Source organism: Sphaeramia orbicularis, unplaced genomic scaffold (assembly GCF_902148855.1).
Source record: "Sphaeramia orbicularis unplaced genomic scaffold, fSphaOr1.1, whole genome shotgun sequence".
NCBI lineage: Eukaryota > Metazoa > Chordata > Actinopteri > Kurtiformes > Apogonidae > Sphaeramia > Sphaeramia orbicularis.
The window spans coordinates 3050-27574 of NW_021941493.1; the positions used below are offsets into that span (position 1 = coordinate 3050).

A 24525-nucleotide genomic window follows, 5' to 3' on the forward strand; every position below is an offset into this window, starting at 1 on the left:
CTCTGTATTGTCTTTATTTTATCCGTTTATTTTTCAAAAACAAAATTAAAACTAGATTAAAATGATAAACTATGGACAATAAACACAAATGAACAGATGATGTCGGGAAGAAATACGATAAAAAAGAAGAAGAAACCAAAGGAAACATGAACAAAACCAGAAAAAAACCAAACAAACAGTTCAATAATTAACATGTGATTGGATTCAATCTACATTTGAATTAGTTTCATTTGAGTCTAAATTTCATGTATTTTTCTTCAGGTTCTTCATTATTTGGAACGTTTATAAATATAAACATTTGAACATTTTAAATAATTTAATTGGACTTTTTTTTTTGCACGAAATCAGAAAAAAATGGAATTATTAATATTTAGGTTATTGTTCTTGGACTGATCCGTTCTGGTTCTTAGACCGGTTTATTGTGTTTTCTATTTCAGGTCCTGGTCCTGCGTTAGTCCTGGTCTTGGTCCTGGTCCTCTGTTAGTCCTGGTCCCCGTCCTCTGTTGGTCCTAGTCCTAGTCCTGTGTTAGTCCTGGTCCTGTGTTAGTTCTGGTCCTGGTCCTGGTCTTGTGTTAGGCCTGGTCCTGGTCTTGGTCCTGGTCTTCTGTTAGACCTGGTACTGGTCCTGGTGGGTGTCCTCTGTTAGTCCTGGTCCAGGTCCTGGTCCTGGAGGGTGTCCTCTGTCAGTCCTGGTCCTGGTCCTGGTGGGTGTCCTCTGTTAGTCCTGGTCCAGGTCCTGGTCCTGGTGGGTGTCCTCTGTTAGTCCTGGTCCAGGTCCTGGTCCTGGTGGGTGTCCTCTGTTAGTCCTGGTCCAGGTCCTGGTCCTGGTGGGTGTCCTCTGTTAGTCCTGGTCCAGGTCCTGGTCCTGGTCCTGTCTTTGTTCAGACGTTGAACATATGGAAACCACATGACGCATCATCAGACATGTGACCAGACTGAAGCTCAACACGAGGAGCACACATGAACAGGTCCTTGAACGCAACACGTAACAGAAGAAACACAAACAATGATGCATTCACTGACCACCATGGCCTCAGGACATGTTAACACTGAACCCACAAAAACAACAACAACAAAAACATTCCACAAGAGATTTAGGAACGATTGAAAGTTTATCACATGATCAATATTTACTGATCATCTTTGTTCTAATTAATACTTATTGATCCTCTTCAGATAAACTTCAGGCATTTGGACACAAATCCACTCCAACTCAAACACAGATTTAATCCAATCATGTTAATTATTGTTCATATTTTATTTTTTTTTCTTCTTGTTTGTTTCACACATTCAAACCTCTTTCCAATAAGCTGTTGTTTGTTTTTATTTTTTTTATTGTTTTCATGTCAGTTTACATTTTTAACTAAAAACAAAGACAATAGTAATAATAATTACATTATTAATTAGTATTAATAATTGTATTTGTTGTTATTTCTAGTTGATTCTGTTCTTATTTTACTGGTTCTGATCCACTTCAGATCATCTGGGTCTGGGTCCTCTGTCTGTTTCATGGACCAGACTGGACTCTTTAGAGGCTGGTTCTGGTCCACAGACCGTATGTTGGACCGGTTCGGGTTTAGACCTGATAATCAATAATCCATATAATTATTAACTGTTAACGTTTACATTATTATCACAGAAACCCAGACGTGTTCAGAAGGTCCACCTGGACACTAGAACCTGCTGGACCTGAGGAGGAGGTCTGGACCAGATCTGAAAATCTGGACCAGGGCCAAAGGACAGGACCAGATCTGAAGGTCTGGACCAGGTCTTCCTTCTCCCTTCCTCAGACCTGCACCAGCTGGTTTCATCTAAACTGTCCCCAGGTGGAACTGACAGACACTGACTGTTCAGTTCGGTTCGGTTCAGTTCGGTTCGGTTCGGTTCGGTTCGGTCCAGGACATACTCGTGTTCTCCGTCCATGGTGCGTCGGCTCAGTTGGCGGCGGCGGCGGACAGACAGGACGGTGAGTAGACCTTCAGGGTTTCGTCCCAGGAACAGTCGACCACCTGCACAAACACAAACACACACACATGGGTCAGAACACGGTACCGTTGGACCCAACTAACAGAACCTGTGTCTGTTTACATCCAAACCAGCTGGACTTCAGCTTCAGTTTTGACTTTTTCACAGATTTTTTGACTCATTATTTACAGTGTTTTTTTTTTTACAAGTTTATTTTCATTCATCTGTTTTTTTTTTCTTTCTGAATATCTGGACCGGATCTAAAGGTCTGGACCAGATCTGAACATCTGGACTGGACCTGAAGGTCTGGACCAGATCTGAACATCTGGACCGGATCTGAACATCTGGACTGGATTTGAAGGTCTGGACCGGATCTGAACATCTGGACCAGATCTAAAGGTCTGGACTGGATCTGAACATCTGGACTGGATTTGAAGATCTGGACCGGATCTGTATTTGTATTCTCTTTTCTTTTCTTTTTTCTTTTCTTTTCTTCTATCATGTGTTGAGCTCATTCTTCTTCTTCTCTTCTTCTTCTCGTTTCTTCAGTGAAACTCTGAAACTCAAACGTCGTAGGAGGCAGTTTTTCCAACGTGATAATTGATGTTTTTATTTTTATTTTTTATTTATTTTCAGGGTTTTTACGTACTTTCCTGACACTTTAAAGGCGTAACTCAATCAAACTCACCGATAGATTGATCCGAGTATTCCTTAATAACAGCCTTTCACTGAGCCTCTATTGTCTGAGCGTTTCACGCTGAACGCTCACAACCGTCACATGTCACATGGACGAGCCACAAAGGAGTCTCCGCCCCCTTCGCTCTGTTCCCTGGAATCAGGCGGGACGTGGCTATCGCCTGAATGACATGAGCTGATGGAGGAGGTGATGGAGGAGCTGATGGAGGAGCTGAGGAGGAGATGATGGAAGAGGTGATGGAAGAGGTGATGGAGGAGGTGAGGTGGAGCTGAGGAGGAGGTGATAAGGGAGGTGATGAGGAGCTGATGGAGGAGCTTATATAAGGTGCAACGGGAACAACATCCATGTCCATATATGGACATCCTGGGGGCATGTTTATAGGTCACATGTTCAGGTTTTAAAAGGTGTTTTCATCACATTTTGACTTTTTTTTTTTTTTACTTACTTTTTTATTTAGTTTTACTCATACAAATATACAAGACATTTTACATACATGAACATATCCAATCAAACATCCACATATAATATATATATTAAAAATACAAAAAAAAAGAAACAAATGTTAATCCAAATATTATCTGTGAGATGTTCAGGGTTCAACCACTTCATAATGATGTGTTTAATGACTGCCGTTAAAGGCACTTTCAGTTATTTCCCTCTAAACTTTCTGGGATTCCACCTCAAAGCCCAAACTTTGAATCTTTATTAAATGTTTGGTTCAGACTGTTCTCAGACCGGTCTGACCTGAGGACACGTCACAGTTTGAACATGTTTGACTCATATTTCTGTCATTTTCCGTCGTAGAAAAGTGGTTCAAATACTCGGGTTAACGGAGAATTTCAACTCCATTGAATGTCCCATGTGATTGACAGCTGGAGTTAGAGCCAATCACAATAGACTGATTCATTTTAGATTCATTTTATTGAATTGTTTTATCTAAATGTTGGTGACTGTCAATCATTCATCAATAACCCAAACCCTGATCATTAACTGAACACGTGATGATCCGTCACCGCCTCGCCAACGCTCAAACATGTCATTAACGCCAACGCCGTTCACTCGTATAAATATCCTCCTGTGTGTCAGCGTGTGGGGTCACATGACACTGGGGGACCGCCTCCTCCTCCTCCTCCTTCTTCTTCTCCTCCTTTTCCATCTTCTTCTCCTTCTCCTCCTCCACCTTCGTTAACTGCCTCATTACTGCTTTAATTACTGCTTTAATGCCTTCTTCCTTTCATGTCTTCCTCATTGTTTGAATCAAAGCTTGGACTGGGTTTCCTCGTTTCCTTCTCATCTGGACGTTTATCGGTGTCTCTTTGTGCTGTCAGGGCCGTGGCTGCGTTTCTATTACCGACCTTCCGTTAACGTTAATTAAAACGGGACATTCCTCGTCTTAACGGCTGAGTCACTGCGACGCCGCTTTTACCCACATCAGGGAGGAAACGGCGTCCAAACCCCAGCAAACGCAGGAAAGGCCATTATTAAAGCTGAGTCACAGCTCAGCTTCAGCTTCCAAATACCAGAGAGAAGTTCCAAATGAAGAGTCCAGGCCTGGAAACACCACCAGATACAGACTGAAGAGTCCAGGCCTGGAAACACCACCAGATACAGACTGAAGAGTCCAGGCCTGGAAACACCACCAGATACAGACTGAAGAGTCCAGGCCTGGAAACACCACCAGATACAGACTGAAGAGTCCAGGCCTGGAAACACCACCAGATACAGACTGAAGAGTCCAGGCCTGGAAACACCACCAGATACAGGCTGAAGAGTCCAGGCCTGGAAACACCACCAGATACAGACTGAAGAGTCCAGGCCTGGAAACACCACCAGATACAGACTGAAGAGTCCAGGCCTGGAAACACCACCAGATACAGGCTGAAGAGTCCAGGCCTGGAAACACCACCAGATACAGACTGAAGAGTCCAGGCCTGGAAACACCACCAGATACAGACTGAAGAGTCCAGGCCTGGAAACACCACCAGATACAGGCTGAAGAGTCCAGGCCTGGAAACACCACCAGATACAGACTGAAGAGTCCAGGCCTGGAAACACCACCAGATACAGACTGAAGAGTCCAGGCCTGGAAACACCACCAGATACAGACTGAAGAGTCCAGGCCTGGAAACACCACCAGATACAGGCTGAAGAGTCCAGGCCTGGAAACACCACCAGATACAGGCTGAAGAGTCCAGGCCTGGAAACACCACCAGATACAGGCTGAAGGACACTGAAGACACACATAGAGTATATGAAGACACTTCTGGGGCAGCAGCACCAGTTTGAAAGGAGCTCATAAACTACAACAGTATTACTATTCAGGACTTTTCAGCACCATGGACAGCATGCTGAAGCTGCCCGGAGAACAGCTCTGTGGTGCTGTCCGTGGTTCTGAAGCTGCTCCATGGTGCTGTCTGTGGTACTGTCCATGGTGCTGAAACCTCTCTGTGCTGCTGTCCGTGGTGCTGAAGGCTCTCTGTGGTGCTGAAGCTGCTCTGTAGTGCTGAAGCCTCTCTGTGCTGCTGTCCGTGGTGCTGAAGCCTCTCTGTGGTGCTGAAGCTGCTCTGTGCTGCTGTCCGTGGTGCTGAAGCTGCTCTGTGGTGCTGAAGGCTCTCTGTGGTGCTTTCTGTAGTGCTAAAGCTTCTCCCTTTAGTTTCTATCTCTGCTGTCCATGGTGCTGAAGCCTCTCTGTGCTGCTATCCGTGGTGCTGAAGCCTCTCCCTTTAGTTTCTATCTTAGCGGTCCGTGGTGCTGAAGCCTCTCTGTGATGTTTTCTGTGCTGCTGCTGTCTGTGGTGCTGAAGCCGCCCCATGGTGTTGTCCGTGGTGCTGAAGCCTCTCTGTGCTGCTGTCCGTGGTGCTGAAGCCTATCCATGGTGCTGTCCGTGGTGTTGAAGCTTCTCCCTTTAGTTTCTATCTCTGCTGTCCGTGGTGCTGAAGCCTCTCTGTGCTGTTGTCTGTGGTACTGCTGTCCGTGGTGCTGAAGCCTCTCCCTTTAGTTTCTATCTCTGCTGTCCGTGGTGCTGAAGCCTCTCTGTGCTGCTGTCCGTGGCGCTGAAGCCTCTCCCTTTAGTTTCTATCTCTGCTGTCCGTGGTGCTGAAGCCTCTCTGTGCTGCTGTCCGTGGTGCTGAAGCCTCTCCCTTTAGTTTCTATCTGTGCTGGCCTACTTTCTGCTCTGAACATTGGCTTCAGGATGAACAATATCATCAGTTTAATTTCCAAAGTGTTTTTATCCTGAGGTGAAAGACACTGAAGTGAAAAACTGGTCTGTGTGGAGTCGGAACCCAACACCGTTTGGTTCCAGACTTGTGGATTTCGAGGACGTGGGTTTGATGTTTTTTTAATCTCCAACCTGCTCAGACCACCAGAACAAAACCAGACTCTAAACACTGCATGGGTTCAACAGGACTGTAGTTTTTTTTAAAATTCATTTCGGTTCCTTTTCTTTCCTGTCGATCCTAAACTCAGTGTGTCTGTCCACTGTCATTGATCCAGTTAGTTTTTTCTTCTATTTCATTCAGTTTGTGGCTCATTTTGTTCTTGTTACTTATTATTTGTGTCAATTTTTCATTAATTTTGTTCATTTTATTGATCATTTTTGGCCGTTTTTGTTCATTTTCATACTCTTTTTAGTCTTTTTTTACTCACTTCAGTCATTTTTTTGCTTATTTTTTCATGTTATTTATTATTTGGCAAATTTTTTGTTACTTTTATTTACTCTTTAATATCTGTAATCATAAACGCAGTGTGTCCATCCACTGTCATTGATCCAACTCCATGGGTTTTACTGGTCAATCAATGTTGGAGAAGATGACGGTGTTTCCACGGTAACAACGGAGCCTCTGAATGTCCAAATATGGTCATATCTGATGACCATGAAAAGATGAAGAACTGTATTTGACACCAATTATTGACATGTATTGATAGTTTTAGTGGATCAGCAGGTGTTAGACTGTTCCATCAGTAGGTGGTTTATGTTGGAGTTTCCAGCCCTGACAGTCCTGTGGATTCCACTGAAGCTAAAGATTCACATGAATGAACTTCAGACTCAGCGTCAGTCTGAGTTGAACTGAACATCAACCAAACGCTGCCTTTAAGGACACGAATCCATCTGCAAACTAATGGAACAAACAGTGAGTGGAGCCGAAGGCAGCGTTTGGTCTAATGGAGTAAAACAGGAGGAGACGGACGGTGGAGCTGAGAAGACTGAAGAAACAACACTGGAAACAACACTGGAAACAACACTGGAAAGAACTGAAGAAACAGCACTGGAAAGAACTGAAGAAACAGCACTGGAAAGAACTGAAGAAACAACACTGGAAAGAACTGAAGAAACAACACTGGAAACAACACTGGAAAGAACTGAAGAAACAACACTGGAAACAACACTGGAAAGAACTGAAGAAACAACACTGGAAAGAACTGAAGAAACAACACTGGAAAGAACTGAAGAAACAACACTGGAAAAGAGCACTGGAAAGAACTGAAGCCTCATTTATCCTTAGACTGTTCTCCAGCTCCTGTGGAGCCCACCGTCCAGGTCCCAGCAGAGTCCAGTCCCACCTTCAATACTGACCTGGAGTCACTATGGTAACACCTACTGTACAGTCCATTCAACACTGTGGTGGAGATGATTCAACTCCCTCCTGTTCAACACTAGTGATGGTAGTCTTATTCTTTTTACTCCGTTCTTTTGGTTCGTTTATCTGTTGTGAGTTGAATGGTCTGGTGGGTCTAGTGGGTCTGGTGGGTCTATGTGGGTCATGTGGGTCATGTGGGTCCTACCTGGTTTGGGACGTGCAGGTTAAAGTCCAGCCCACAGACGAACTCAGAGTGATGTTCCACTGTGTCCAACAGAGGACGGTCCGACCCAATGTCCCAGAACCTGCAGGGACACAAAGTACCACACAGTACCACACAGTACTACACAGTACTACACAGTACTACACAGTACTACACAGTAATACACAGTAATACACAGTAACGCACATTACTAGACAGTACTACACTAAACTTGGTTCAGTTGAACTACTACTAGTACTAGTAGTAGTAGTAACAGTACTAGTAGTACTAGTACTGCTCCTACTCTAGTACTGGTACTGCTCCTCCCCCTCCCCCTGAGCAGTCCCCCTCCCCCTGAGCAGTCCCCCTCCCCCCCCCCCCCCCTCTGAACAGACTCCTCCTCCTCCGCAGATTTTCCAGAAGTTCTGTGTCCGTCAGGTTTAATATAAAAAAGACAAAGATGAGCAGAAAAAAAGTGAAGGAGGGAGGAGACGGAGCATAAAGAGGATAAAAAAAGAAACCGATTTAAGGAAAGACAGAGAGGCTGAGAGATGAGAGCGCAGAAACGGAGCCAGCCAATAAAAGGCCCCCTCCGGCCTTGGACCGGCGGGGGCCAATCCCACTAATTGAACGGCGGCGGTTCTTCTTCCTGGTGGTGGCGGTGCTTAGCGTTAGCGTTAGCATTAGCGCGGTCCTGCCAAAGCCCTGACGCAGCACACGGCGCCCAGACTCATCCACTTTGCAAATGTAATTAAATCATTTTTAGTGGGAACGCTGCAGCCCCCCTGGGCTCCATTAGGACGCACTGAAAACACAACCCCCCCACAGTGAGCGATGGGCGTCTGGGGAACGCTCCCCATTCACACATATTATATATCGACTGGGTTCGCAGCATAAATCACTCACTTCCCCTGTATACGAGTATGTGTTGTATACGCAGTAATACCAGTGTGTTTGCAGTACTACTGCAGTACTCAGACACCAAAGTACACAGAGGAGAGTAAAAGTACACAACGGCTTCAGGAGCAAAGAACTGCAGCACTTTGGCATGAGGCGTTCACTGACCTACCACTGTACAGATGGAATTAGGAAGCATGAGGCGTTCACTGACCTACCACTGTACAGATGGAATTAGGAAGCATGAGGCGTTCACTGACCTGCCTCTGTACAGATGGAATTAGGAAGCATGAGGCGTTCACTGACCTACCACTGTACAGATGGAATTAGGCAGCATGAGGCGTTCACTGACCTGCCTCTGTACAGGGTCCACTAAAGGCCTTAACACAAACAGTTGTCCATGCGGCTGAACTCAGACATAAGAACAAATCAAACCCCTAACAGAGTGAATATTAAGTTCATTTGTTTTAAATCCTACTTTTAGGTCATTTATTAAATATTTCTTTTTCCACTGGTCCTGGAAACACTTATGTTCTTCCATCTTTTTTAACGTGTTGGATCAGATGGATCATAAAGGTTCAGATGCAGGTCTACAGTTCTCCTTCATCATCTGTTTTTCACAGACTTCAGTCCTGACGCTGCACATTCTTTAGCCGCTAACAACCTCAAACTGCAACCCCCCAACCACCACCCACCAACCCCAAACCTCCACCCACTGACCACCAACCCACAACCTCCACCCACCAACTGCCACCTGCCAACCTCCACCTGCCAACCCCAAAACTCCACCCACCAACCCCAAACTGCCAACCACTGACCTCCACCTGCCAACCCCCAACCTCCACCCACCAGCCTGCCAACCACCAACCAAAACCTCCACCCTCCACCCCCATATGTCCACCACCCGTCTGAATCCACCATCTGCAGGTGAATCATGGTATGAATGCAGTGAAACAACAGCTCATTGATCAGACGCAGTGAACTCCACCGGCCGCATAATGAAGTGCAGCGGTAATAAAGAGCTGAACGCGCCTCCGTCGGGTGCATTAGGAGGCGCAGGAATCACATCCAGCTAAAAGCCGGCGCCGTCGATAGAGCCTTCAGGGAATGAGTAACTGCTCTGATTTAGTGCCACAGAGTTCAGCTTCAAAAACCAGTGGAAGCTGAAGTTTGGCTTCAGAACCGAAAATGGAGTGACTTTAAGATCCAAATGTTCTGGAGTTTTCTGAAAATAAACTGATTTAAGGAATGAAAAATGAGCAATATTCCACTAAAATCAGACAAAAATGAACAACCGATGAATTCAGACCTAAAACTAACAAAAATAACATGACCTTTAAAAACATGAAGTATAAAGTGTGTTTAATACGTTCACCTGGACACCAGAGGGTTAAAGTGTGTTTAATATACTCACCTGGACACCAGACGGTTAAAGTGTGTTTATTATACTCACCTGGACACCAGACGGTTAAAGTGTGTTTAATATACTCACCTGGACACCAGAGGGCTAAATCGTGTTTAATATACTCACCTGGACACCAGAGGGCTAAAGTGTGTTTAATATACTCACCTGGACACCAGACGGTTAAAGCGTGTTTAATATACTCACCTGGACACCAGACGGTTAAAGCGTGTTTAATATACTCACCTGGACACCAAAGGGCTAAACCCAGGCCCAGTCAGTCTGATCCTTCCATTTTTCTTCCGTTGTTGTTGTTTTATTGTTCATTTTTTTGTTGTGTTTGCGTCAGTTTGGTTGCGCTGCTGTCGTGGCCTCGTCTCCAAACAAAAACATTTATGATCTTAATGAAACTTCCAGATTAAATGAAAGGAAATAAATAAATGAATGAATGAATAATTGACAGTCTGTCACTGGTCAGTTCAGACTAAATAAGTGTTAGTTTATGACGCAGACTTTGACCTTTGACCCTCAGACTCGTGGTTCACATGTGTTCCGTGTCTGTTCTTCTCCTTCTGTCCATCCTCAAATTCAGTTTTCCTTCAAACCCTTTCCTCTCATCGTATCCATCTCATCTTTAAGCCTTTTAGCGTCAGCTGCCGCTCTGTCACGTCGTCTTCTGGGCTTTTTTCGTCGTAGATTCTAGAATCAGATCCAGCCTTTTGTTGTCAGTATTTGCATATCAGCACAGGATGGAGACGCTTATTACCTGGATCAGATCCTGCTGCCAACCGCTGAATGGAAACGCCCACCGCCGCTCCGCTCCGTCGGTCGGATCACGTCAAAACCGACAAACCTGCGAATCCATTAAGATCTGGAATGAGTCCAGAACCGAGGATGATCTGGGGTTTCACTGGGTTTTCTCTGGTGTTATCTGATCCAAACCGAAACGGGTCGCATTTATATTCGTTTAATCACAGCATCGATAAAACTCATCGTAGATGATTCTGCATCAGGACATGAGGAAGAAAAGAGTGAAACACAGTATATTAAACACACTGTAACCCTCTGCTGTCCAGGTGAGTATATTAAACACACTTTAACCCTCTGCTGTCCAGGTGAGTATATTAAACACACTTTAACCCTCTGCTGTCCAGGTGAGTATATTAAACACACTTTAACCCTCTGCTGTCCAGGTGAGTATATTAAACACACTTTAACCCTCTGCTGTCCAGGTGAGTATATTAAACACACTTTAACCCTCTGCTGTCCAGGTGAGTATATTAAACACACTTTAACCCTCTGCTGTCCAGGTGAGTATATTAAACACACTGTAACCCTCTGCTGTCCAGGTGAGTATATTAAACACACTGTAACCCTCTGCTGTCCAGGTGAGTATATTAAACACACTGTAACCCTCTGCTGTCCAGGTGAGTATATTAAACACACTGTAACCCTCTGCTGTCCAGGTGAGTATATTAAACACACTGTAACCCTCTGCTGTCCAGGTGAGTATATTAAACACACTTTAACCCTCTGCTGTCCAGGTGAGTATATTAAACACACTGTAACCCTCTGCTGTCCAGGTGAGTATATTAAACACACTTTAACCCTCTGCTGTCCAGGTGAGTATATTAAACACACTGTAACCCTCTGCTGTCCAGGTGAGTATATGAAACACACTTTAACCCTCTGCTGTCCAGGTGAGTATATTAAACACACTTTAACCCTCTGCTGTCCAGGTGAGTATATTAAACACACTGTAACCCTCTGCTGTCCAGGTGAGTATATTAAACACACTTTAACCCTCTGCTGTCCAGGTGAGTATATTAAACACACTTTAACCCTCTGCTGTCCAGGTGAGTATATTAAACACACTTTAACTCTCTGCTGTCCAGGTGAGTATATTAAACACACTTTAGACTGGACCTGGGTTTACAGGGTTCGACTGGACGTTGGTTCAGCGGGGTAGACTGGACCTGGTCATGGTCTGTCCTGGTCCTGGTCCTGGTCCTGGCCCTGGTCTTGGTCCTGCTCTTGGTCTTGGTCCTGATCCTGGTCTTGCTCCTGTTCCTGTTCCTGGTCTTGGTCCTAGTCTTGGTCCTGGTCCTCTGTACCTGCTGTACCTGTAGTGTTTCCGTCCTTCCTCTAAGGTTCCTGGTCTTGGTCCTGGTCCTGGTCTTGGTCCTGGTCCTCTGTACCTGCTGTACCTGTAGTGTTTCCGTCCTTCCTCTAAGGTTCCTGGTCTTGGTCCTGGTCCTGGTCTTGGTCCTGGTCCTCTGTACCTGCTGTACCTGTAGTGTTTCCGTCCTTCCTCTAAGGTTCCTGGTCTTGGTCCTGGTCCTGGTCTTGGTCTTGGTCCTGGTCTTGGTCCTGGTCCTCTGTACCTGCTGTACCTGTAGTGTTTCCGTCCTTCCTCTAAGGTTCCTGGTCTTGGTCCTGGTCCTGGTCCTGGTCTTGGTCTTGGTCCTGGTCCTGGTCTTGGTCTTGGTCCTGGTCCTGGTCTTGGTCTTGGTCTTGGTCTTGGTCCTGGTCCTGGTCTTGGTCCTGGTCCTCTGTACCTGCTGTACCTGTAGTGTTTCCGTCCTTCCTCTAAGGTTCCTGGTCTTTGTCCTGGTCCTGGTCTTGGTCTTGGTCCTGGTCCTGGTCTTGGTCTTGGTCCTGGTCTTGGTCTTGGTCTTGGTCCTGGTCTTGGTCCTGGTCCTCTGTACCTGCTGTACCTGTAGTGTTTCCGTCCTTCCTCTAAGGTTCCTGGTCCTGGTCCTGGTCCTGGTCTTGGTCTTGGTCCTGGTCCTGGTCCTCTGTACCTGTAGTGTTTCCGTCCTTGCTGGTGGTTTCCCGTGCAGGTGTTAGTCAGATTACAGGTTTAGATTAAACACACGACCTTAGACAAACACAAACTCTCTTTGTGTGAACGAGGCCGCCGGCGTCTTTTGTGTCCGTTTCCATGGGAGCTAATTATTATTGAGCCTCTTTTGTGTCTGGTTCTGCAGAACAGTCCATTCACCTGTCGGCTTTGTGTCGCGCTAGTACCAGCAAAGTCATTAAGTCCAAAAAAAAAAAAAAATAGAACAAAAATTAAAACAAACACGAGAGGATGACAAAAATTAAAACAAACAGGAAGAGGAACAGAATGGAAAAAAAAAGAAAAAAAGTGAGTGAAGCAGAACAATGTGACGACAAAACACTGATGATGACGATTCAGCACTTGGACAAAAAAATGAACAAACACAGAGAGGAAGGAACTATCTGAGAACAGAGGACCAGGACCAGGACCAGGACCAGGACCAGGACAGACCCCCAGCCCCAGTATGTGGACACACGTTGGTTCAGTACAAACAGAAGAACTTTGTCTAAATGTTCATCTGTCTGTTACTTTCATTATTAAAACTATCATTTCACCAAAAATATGAACCTGTTATTTCTGCCAGGAATAGAATAGAATAGAATAGAATAGAATAGAAAAGAATAGATGAGTTAAATGTTGTCACTGGTCTGAGATTAAACTGTTGATCACATGATGAAAGAGGAATGACCTCCACATTTATAAAGAACAGAGGAGGAGGAGGAGGAGGAGGAGGAGGAGATTGAATGTGTAAATCTGAGCACGCTTATAACCACCTGTTCATCCTTGACACTGCACTGTGTAAACACACACACACACACACACACACCGGTTCAACATGACAAAATGAATGGACACAAACCCAAGTGTGTGTGTGTGTGTGTGTGTGTGTGTGTGTGTGTGTGCGGGTGTGTGTGTGTGTGTGTGTGTGTGTGTATATGAAACTGTGAAACTCAAGAAATCCACAGAAAACTGGAGTTTCAGAGTTTCAGTCCATTACATCCACCATGACACCAGGCGGGGGGGGTGAAATGATTAGAGTTAATGGAGTTGGAGAAGATTAAAGTGACAAAAACCAACAAAAATAACCAAGATAATGAGAAAATATGAAGCAGACAGTGAACAGAATGTGCATCAGTTTCTGTTCGACAGCTGATGGAGTGAACAGTGTGTTCAACACGTCAGGCTGAACCCACAGAACATGGAACTGGTCCAAGGTCTGTCCTCCAGCTCATCACCAATGGAACCAGAATCAGATCTGGACTCATGTTCTATGTGGAGTAGTTCTGCTGACGGACGGTCCACAGACCCTAAAGCCAGAACCTCTAACGGGTTAATGAACCGGTCCTGAACCGTGGACCTGGTTTAGACAGACCTGCACACGTGGAACTGAACAGGTCCAGTTCTGGTGGTTCTGGTTTCCATCAGTGCCAGTTCCGCGTGAGACCCAAACCCAGGGATCAGAACCAGGATCAATCTGACAAATCAAACATGTTTAACTGGGTCATGTGACCATGGTTTCAGGACAGAACGGAGCTTTTCTGTTGATGAACTGAACAGTTATTACATTCAATTATAATAAACCACGCCCACTTCCACTAACAGCATCATAATAAACCACACCCACATCCACTAAGAGTACTGTAATAAACCACACCCACATCCACTAAGTGTACTGTAATAAACCCCACCCACATCCACTACCAGCATAATAAACCCCGCCCACACTCACTAACAGCATCATAATAAACCACACCCACATCCACTAACAGTGCTGTCAAAGTAATAAACCCCGCCCACTTCCACTAACAGTAGTGTAATAAACCCCACCCACTTCCACTAACAGTACTGTAATAAACTCCACCCACTTCCACTAACAGTGTCATAATAAATCCCGCCCACTTCCACTAACAGTACTGTAATAAACCCCACCCACTTCCACTAACAGTGTCATAATAAACCCCGCCCACACTAGAAAAGTACCTTTCATGTAATAAACCAGAGTGAATGTCAGAGTCAACAGATGCTAACGCTAGCTGTCAATCCCAGAGACCACGCCCCTAATTCTCCAGAGCCTTTAGTTTTCATGTTAATCTGAACAGATGAGTCTGATTTAAACACAGATACAGATACAGACCACAGGATGAATGAAAACTAAGACCACCTGACTGGATTTATTTTCCTTTTGGTGGAAATTATTGTCGATAAAAATCTCTGAAGTGTAATTTTTCTAAAGATTTGTCAAACTTTACTTTTATATTTGACTTAAATCCAACGTGCTGTAAAAAAACACCCCTCAGATTAAAATAAATGAATGCAAAAGTGATCAGGTCAGAGCTGCCTACAGGTCATGTGTTCATATCTGACCAATCACATATCAGCTGTGGCAGTGATGCATACAAACCTATCGATCAGCTGTTTTTCCTTCGGGCTGAGCAGACGTGTGAAAGTTCGGTTTTACACAGATCCACCTGAACATGAAGAACAGCCTGTTCTCAGTGGAATCAGAGGCAGCCGGCCTTGAAATTACACATTTTTATTAAAAGAAAAGAACATCTCAATGGGTTTCCATCTTGTCTTTGTCGTCTCTCTCACTGGTTACCTTCATCATCATCATCATCATCATCATCATTCATCGTCCGGGGTGGGGGTTCGGCAATTGAGAGAAAACGTGGTTTAAGCAGAAATCGGAGTGGAGGACGGAGGTGGAAAAAGGGTTTAATCAGAGCAGAGGTTGGTTTAAAGCAGGGCTCTCAAACTCCTGTTCTTTCAGGTTCCACATTCAGCCTGATCTGATCTGCAGTGGACCAGACCAGTCAAATAAGAACAGAAGAACCTAGAAATAATGACAACTGACAATTTTTGTCTGTGTTTTCATGCAAAAAAACCCATTAAACACTGAGGAACAGGCAGAAAATATTTCAAATTGGGCTGAATTTTCTTTAGACATTTCAAGTTGTTCTTATTTGTTCAGGTTATTCACATTTTATTGGTACAGGATAGTTTGTAAATGTCAATATTTTCATAATTTAATGTTATTTTTGCACTAAAACAAACACAAAGATTTGAAGTTTGCATTATTTATTGGCATAGTGTAATATCATGTGTAATTATCTCATCCTATCTCATCTCATCTCCTGTCATCTCATCTCATTCCACTCGTGTCTCTCTAACATTCCACATGACTTTATTGAAGTCATCCTTGATAAATGAATCCATCAGAAAACACTCTTCTACTATTTTACAAACACAATTCCTACTTAGTATATTTTCGGAATAATTGGTGACCAAATTAAAACATTTCCGTGGGCCATTTTGGTTTAATTTTGGAAAACCACCACTGTACAACTTTGAACCATACTGAACAGTTCCTGTTTGACCGTCTACGTTTAGTCAGATTTTAGCGTCAACGTTCATTCTCCCCAGTGCTAATGGCTAATGCTAATATGCTAAAGTAAACTGTTCCTAAAGGGATCATAAAGTGAGCTGACCTTTAACCTTTCTTTGTAAATGCCCAAATCCACTTCCTGTGTTACTAAAAAAAGCCCCAGATTTGAAGCTGAACTGTTATCTGTAAATATGAGCAGCTGTGAACGTCCAGCGCCAAGAAAAACACCAAGAACCAAGAGCAGGAAGATCCAAGGCGGCGTGGTGGAGTGCGTCATGTGACTTTTAATGAGCGCTTTCCGTCTCAGCTGCTGTTTGTGTTTCCTCTCTTCATCTATTTCTCTATAAACTCCACAAACCTGCAGAAGCAGCTGCCAACAGACGCTCTTCATCCTTCTGCCTTGTTAATATTCCACTCCAACGCTCTGACTCATGTGATTATGGACGTTCAACAACAAAGCTGTGGCTGCAAACCGGTCGACTCAGGTTGGACCGAAGAACCAAGGAGAAGGAACGAAAAGACCGGAGTCTGAAGGCTGAAAACAAGAACCAGTGTCTGACAAACAAAAACTAGAACCAGTGTCCGACAAACGAAAACTAGAACCAGTGTCTGAGAAACAAAAACTAGAACCAGTGTCCGACAAACGAAAACTAGAACCAGTGTCTGAGAAACGAAAACTAGAACCAGTGTCCGACAAACGAAAACTAGAACCAGTGTCTGAGAAACGAAAACTAGAACCAGTGTCCGACAAACGAAAACTAGAACCAGTGTCTGAGAAACGAAAACTAGAACCAGTGTCCGACAAACGAAAACTAGAACCAGTGTCCGACAAACGAAAACTAGAACCAGTGTCTGAGAAACAAAAACTAGAACCAGTGTCCGACAAACGAAAACTAGAACCAGTGTCCAAGGAACAAAAACTAGAACCAGTGTCCAAGGAACAAAAACTAGAACCAGTGTCTGAGAAACGAAAACTAGAACCAGTGTCCGACAAACGAAAACTAGAACCAGTGTCTGAGAAACAAAAACTAGAACCAGTGTCCGACAAACGAAAACTAGAACCAGTGTCCAAGGAAAAAAAAAACTAGAACCAGTGTCCAAGGAACAAAAACTAGAACCAGTGTCCAAGGAACGAAAACTAGAACCAGTGTCCGACAAACGAAAACTAGAACCAGTGTCCGACAAACGAAAACTAGAACCAGTGTCTGAGAAACAAAAACTAGAACCAGTGTCCGACAAACGAAAACTAGAACCAGTGTCCAAGGAACAAAAACTAGAACCAGTGTCCAAGGAACAAAAACTAGAACCAGTGTCCAAGGAACAAAAACTAGAACCAGTGTCCAAGGAACAGAGCTGAACAGGATTCCTTCATGTCTGCTGTCAGGACCATTTTAGAATGACTGAGAACAGAAGTCCTACAGACTGCACCTTTAAATGTCTCCAGTGGTCGACGGAACCGACTTCTGACGCTACAACGTGTTGGAACTGTCATGTGATTCAGTCCCAGGTCTGTGACCTTTGACCCCTAAGGGTTAAACTGATCTAGAATCAATACTGGACCTGAAAACCAATCAGACTCAGACCGTAGAACATGTTCATCCACTGGTCCAGAAGGTGTTTGTTCTAAAAGTCCATCCTATCAGTGGTTGGATGTTGAACTGTCAGCTTTTATTCCAGGTTTTTTCATTCATGTGTTTGTTTGAATCTGTTCATTTACAGATAAGGTGAAAAATGACTGAAAGACGTGAAAATATTTATATTTATAATGAATATTTCTTTAAGTGGATAAATTACAACAAGAACAACACAAAGAAAGAGAAAATAACCTGGCATTGGCTGAAAGTGTGACGAGTGAATAAAAAGTGAAATGAAAGGACCTTACCTGACGGTGAAGTCGTACGAACAGGACGCCAGAACCGCCTTAAAGAACGGAGAGAACTGGAACAAAAAAAGAAAAAAAAACAATGAATCCACATATGAAACACACTTTCCACTTCCTGTTCTTGAAGCTCAGATTATTTGAATTCAACAGTTGTTCATTTGTGTCTGACTGTTTCAGTTCTGATCCATCCACTAAATCCATCCCATAATAAATAGTGTTACATTCCTACACTAACACCCTTCAACCAAATGAGTAAAATACACACTGACACATTTAACACTGACAGGAGGAACAAATACAAACAAATATTACAATTTATATGAAGAATATTGGAAAAAAAGAAAAAGTTTTTTGGTGTTTTTGTATCAAAAAAATATGGTTATGGAATTTAAAGGATTAAAAATCGACATGTATTGAGTATTTTGTATTTTTGTTTATGGGTTCAGTTGATGAAATACAAAAAAAAGAAAAAAAAGTATAAAAACAATCGTGACATTAGTACGACTCTGTGCAGATGAAGGGCTTTTATTGGTTAAAGGCCATCTGTGGGCGGGACATCAGAGGGTTAAGGGTGGAGTGAATGTTTCTATTGGGGCGGTCGTGGCTCAGGTGGTAGAGCGGGTCGTCCAATAACCTAAGGGTTGGTGGTTCGAATCCCGCTCTGTCCTAGTCAGTCCGTTGTGTCCTTGGGCAAGACACTTCACCCTCCCTGCCTCCAGTGCCCCTCACACTGGTGTATGAATGTTTGGTGGTGGGAGGGGCCGTAGGCGACAGTCAGTCTGCCCCCCCCCCCAGGACAGCTGTGGATACAGATGGAGTTTACCCCACCAGAGGGACGATGTGAGAGTGAATGAACAATGGGTCAGTAATGGAAAGTGCTTTGGGTGTTCTGACCCGCTTTAGACCCCACTGGTTCTGACCCGCTTTAGATCCCACTGGTTCTGACCGGTTCTGACCCGCTTTAGACCCCACTGGTTCTGACCGGTTCTGACCCGCTTTAGACCCAACTGGTTCTGACCGGCTTTAGACCCCACTGGTTCTGACCGGCTTTAGACCCCACTGGTTCTGACCGGTTCTGACCCGCTTTAGATCCCACTGGTTCTGACCGGTTCTGATCCGCTTTAGACCCCACTGGTTCTGACCGGTTCTGATCCACTTTAGACCCCACTGGTTCTGACCTGCTTTAGACCCCACTGATTCTGACCGGTTCTGACCCACTTTAGATCCCACTGGTTCTGACCCGCTTTAGACCCCACTGGTTCTGACCGGTTCTGACCCGCTTTAGACCCCACTGGTTCTGACCGGTTCTGACCCGCTTTAGATCCCACTGGTTCTGACTGGTTCTGACCCCTCTCCTCTGTATTTCCACTTCTCTCTTTGTTTGTGCTGATCCGTTTCTGCTCCGGTGCTCCATCGATTCCAGTCGACACGTTTGCGAACACACACACAAACTCCCTCTGAGTTAAAGTGAGCTGTTGTCACCATCGATCGCTGACACCTGTCCTGAAAATCACCGTCTGAGGAGGAAACGGAGCCGCTGACGCTCTGGTGTTTGTGTGTGAACGAGTCTGGAGCCAATCCATGAAATAGACTGAAAACTGACCTGTCCTACACTGACACAAGCACCTGAACGCACCACCACACCACTGTCCTGAACCCAGAAAGACCCAAAACACACACCTCTAACCCTTAAAGACCCTTAAAGACCCAAAACACACACCTCTAACCCTTAAAGACCCTTAAAGACCCAAAACACACACCTCTAACCCTTAAAGACCCTTAAAGACCCAAAACACACACCTCTAACCCTTAAAGACCCTTAAAGACCCAAAACACACACCTCTAACCCTTAAAGACCCAAAACACACACCTCTAACCCTTAAAGACCCTTAAAGACCCAAAACACACACCTCTAACCCTTAAAGACCCTTAAAGACCCAAAACACACACCTCTAACCCTTAAAGACCCTTAAAGACCCAAAACACACACCTCTAACCCTTAAAGACCCTTAAAGACCCAAAACACACACCTCTAACCCTTAAAGACCCAAACACACACCTTTAACCCTTAAAGACCCTTAAAGACCCAAAACACACACCTCTAACCCTTAAAGACCCTTAAAGACCCAAAACACACACCTCTAACCCTTAAAGACCCTTAAAGACCCAAAACACACACCTCTAACCCTTAAAGACCCAAAACACACACCTCTAACCCTTAAAGACCCTTAAAGACCCAAAACACACACCTCTAACCCTTAAAGACCCTAAACAGACACCTCTAACCCTTAAAGACCCTTAAAGACCCTTAAAGACCCAAAACAGACACCTTTAACCCTTAAAGACCCAAAACACACACCTCTAACCCTTAAAGACCCAAAACAGACACCTATAACCCTTAAAGACCCAAAACACACACCTCTAACCCTTAAAGACCCAAAACAGACACCTCTAACCCTTAAAGACCCTTAAAGACCCAAAACAGACACCTTTAACCCTTAAAGACCCAAAACACACACCTCTAACCCTTAAAGGCCCAAAACAGACACCTCTAACCCTTAAAGACCCTTAACGACCCAAAAAAGACACCTTTATCCCTTAAAGACCCAAAACAGACACCTTTAACCCTTAAAGACCCTTAAAGACCAGAAACAGACATCTTTAACCCTTAAAGACCTTTAAAGACCAGAAACAGACACCTCTAACCCTTAAAGACCCTTAAAGACCCAAACGTCCACCTTTAACCCTTAAAGACCCTTAAAGACCCAAACGTACACCTTTAATCCTTAAAGACCCCTAAAGACCCAAAACAGACACCTTTAACCCTTAAAGACCCATAAAAACCCAAACGTCCACCTTTAACCCTTAAAGACCCTTAAAGACCCAAACATCCACCTTTAACCCTTAAAGACCCTTAAAGACCTAAACGTCCACCTTTAACCCTTAAAGACCCATAAAAACCCAAACGTACACCTTTAACCCTTAAAGACCCTTAAAGACCCAAACATCCACCTTTAACCCTTAAAGACCCTTAAAGACCTAAACGTCCACCTTTAACCCTTAAAGACCCATAAAAACCCAAACGTACACCTTTAACCCTTAAAGACCCTTAAAAACCCAAACATCCACCTTTAACCCTTAAAGACCCTTAAAGACCCAAACATCCACCTTTAACCCTTAAAGACCCTTAAAGATCCAAACATCCACCTTTAACCCTTAAAGACCCTTAAAAACCCAAACATCCACCTTTAACCCTTAAAGACCCTTAAACGTCCACCTTTAACCCTTAAAGACCCTTAAAGACCCAAACATCCACCTTTAACCCTTAAAGACCCTTAAAGACCCAAACATCCACCTTTAACCCTTAAAGACCCTTAAAGACCCAAACATCCACCTTTAACCCTTAAAGACCCTTAAAAACCCAAACATCCACCTTTAACCCTTAAAGACCCTTAAAGACCCAAACATCCACCTTTAACCCTTAAAGACCCTTAAAGATCCAAACATCCATCTTTAACCCTTAAAGACCCTTAAAGACCCAAACATCCACCTTTAACCCTTAAAGACCCTTAAAGACCCAAACATCCACCTTTAACCCTTAAAGACCCTTAAAGATCCAAACATCCACCTTTAACCCTTAAAGACCCTTAAAAACCCAAACATCCACCTTTAACCCTTAAAGACCCTTAAAGACCCAAACATCCACCTTTAACCCTTAAAGACCCTTAAAGACCCAAACATCCACCTTTAACCCTTAAAGACCCTTAAAGACCCAAACATCCACCTTTAACCCTTAAAGACCCTTAAAGACCCAAACATCCACCTTTAACCCTTAAAGACCCTTAAAGACCCAAACATCCACCTTTAACCCTTAAAGACCCTTAAAGACCCAAACATCCACCTTTAACCCTTAAAGACCCTTAAAAACCCAAACATCCACCTTTAACCCTTAAAGACCCTTAAAGACCCAAACATCCACCTTTAACCCTTAAAGACCCTTAAAGACCCAAACATCCACCTTTAACCCTTAAAGACCCTTAAAAACCCAAACGTCCCTTGACCCCTTAACCTCCTTCAAGTGCACAGATGATTTTTTTTCTAATTTTCAAGAGTCACTGACGCTTGAAAATGTACGACTATTCTAGCGAAATGACCGTTTTTGGACCATGTGTGTTTATAATGACCATTTGTGGACCGTGTGTGTCTGTGTGTTCATAGGGACCATATTTCAACTGTGTGTGTGTGTGTGCAGCTTTGTGTGTTTATAATGGCAATTTGGGGACTGTGTGTGTCTTCATGTGTTTATAGTGACTGTTTTTGGACCGTGTGTGTTTTTATGACATCTGTGTGTGAAAGGACGTGTCTAATCTCAGTAACAGGGTTTTGTTGAGGGCTGTTGTGTTTGTGTGTGTGTGTGTGTGTGTGTGTGTTGTTGGTCCCATTAGCTCCATTTAAGTGGGTGTTTTGATGTTGTCAGATCATAACACACACACACACACACACACTCTGCTCTTTGTGTGTGTGTGTGTGTGTGGGGTGGCGTTTGCGTCATGGCGTGGTGGGCGTGTACGTTGTGCGTTACCTTGAGTCTGCGGATGGCGTAGGTGTGGCCCAGCAGTTGATTGACAGGTTGGCGGACGTTCCTCAGGTCCCAGATACGAACAGTGCAGTCGACTGAGCCTGTGGCAACAACGTTCTGCACAACACAAATACACACAGTCAACACAAAACACACACACACAACACAAAACACACACACAGTCAACACAAAACACACACACAATCAACACAAAACACACACACAGTCAACACAAAACACACACACACACAACACAAAACACACACACACAATCAACACAAAATACAAACAGTCGACACAAAACACACACACAATCAACACAAAACACACACACAGTCAACACAAAACACACACACAGTCAACACAAAACACACACACAATAAACACAAAACACACACACACACACACACAATCAACACAAAATACAGTCGACACAAAACACACACACAATCAACACAAAACACACACACAGTCCTCATTATATAATATTGTATTACATTATATTGAATTATATTATATTATACTGAATTGTTATATTATGCTATATTATGTTCTACTCATTTATGTTGATGACACTCCATATTATCTACATGTCCACCAGATCATCTTCAATGTTCTGACATAAATAAATGGAGCTTCTTCTCATTGGTTCAACATCTATACTGTTTCATTTCCAACATGTTTGTGATGACAATAATTTGACGCCATCATAAATATTTGGGACTTGTTTCCACATTTTTCTCCAGCTGCATCAACATTTCTAACTCAGGAGCAGAAGATGGGCGGGGTTACCTGGTCATATTTGCACCAATCACAGCTCAGGATCTCAGCCTTGTGCGCTGGGATAGCCAATCGGCAAACGGCGCTCTTCACATCCCAGACTCTGAGCGTCCCATCACCTGAGAAGGAACAGAGACAGACCGCCTTAAAAACCACCTTAAAACTCACCAGGATGGAGAGAAGTGGAACCGAAGAGGTGACGGAACATCTGAGACGAACAAATTAAAGCAGATGGAAGGAGAGCGACTGAGTGACAGGAGGTTAATGAAGGGGAAGAGGACGGGGGCGGGACTCAGATCCCTGATGCATCAGACTCTGCACACAGAGTTCTGCACAGTCTGAGTTCTACACAGAGTTCTGCACAGTCTGAGTTCTACACAGTCTGAGTTCTACACAGAGTTCTGCACAGTCTGAGTTCTACACAGAGTTCTGCACAGTCTGAGTTCTACACAGAGTTCTGCACAGTCTGAGTTCTACACAGTCTGAGTTCTACACAGAGTTCTGCACAGTCTGAGTTCTACACAGTCTGAGTTCTACACAGAGTTCTGCACAGTCTGAGTTCTACACAGTCTGAGTTCTACACAGAGTTCTGCACAGTCTGAGTTCTACACAGTCTGAGTTCTACACAGAGTTCTGCACAGTCTGAGTTCTACACAGAGTTCTGCACAGTCTGAGTTCTACACAGAGTTCTGCACAGTCTGAGTTCTACACAGTCTGAGTTCTACACAGAGTTCTGCACAGTCTGAGTTCTACACAGAGTTCTGCACAGTCTGAGTTCTACACAGTCTGAGTTCTACACAGTCTGAGTTCTGCACAGTCTGAGTTCTACACAGTCTGAGTTCTACACAGAATTCTGCACAGTCTGAGTTCTACACAGAGTTCTGCACAGTCTGAGTTCTACACAGTCTGAGTTCTACAGTCTGAGTTCTACACAGTCTGAGTTCTGCACAGTCTGAGTTCTACAGTCTGAGTTCTACACAGTCTGAGTTCTACAGTCTGAGTTCTGCACAGTCTGAGTTCTACACAGAGTTCTACACAGTCTGAGTTCTACACAGAGTTCTACACAGTCTGAGTTCTACACAGAGTTCTGCACAGTCTGAGTTCTACACAGAGTTCTGCACAGTCTGAGTTCTACACAGTCTGAGTTCTACACAGAGTTCTGCACAGTCTGAGTTCTACACAGAGTTCTGCACAGTCTGAGTTCTACACAGTCTGAGTTCTACACAGAGTTCTGCACAGTCTGAGTTCTACACAGTCTGAGTTCTACACAGAGTTCTGCACAGTCTGAGTTCTACACAGAGTTCTGCACAG

The 24525-nt window shown here is 44.1% G+C and overlaps 1 protein-coding gene across 1 annotated transcript; it reads right to left on the minus strand.

The window, feature by feature from the left end:
* Window positions 1-1425: 1425 nt before the first annotated feature.
* On the minus strand, window positions 1426-23422 carry pex7 (peroxisomal biogenesis factor 7; the record flags this gene model as incomplete). Its single annotated transcript, XM_030129644.1, has 5 exons — window positions 1426-2009; window positions 7448-7547; window positions 17856-17911; window positions 22438-22551; window positions 23227-23422. Coding segments are annotated over 5 exons (541 nt in total), but the record flags the coding sequence as incomplete, so codon positions are not given.
* Between the last annotated feature and the right edge of the window lie 1103 nt (window positions 23423-24525).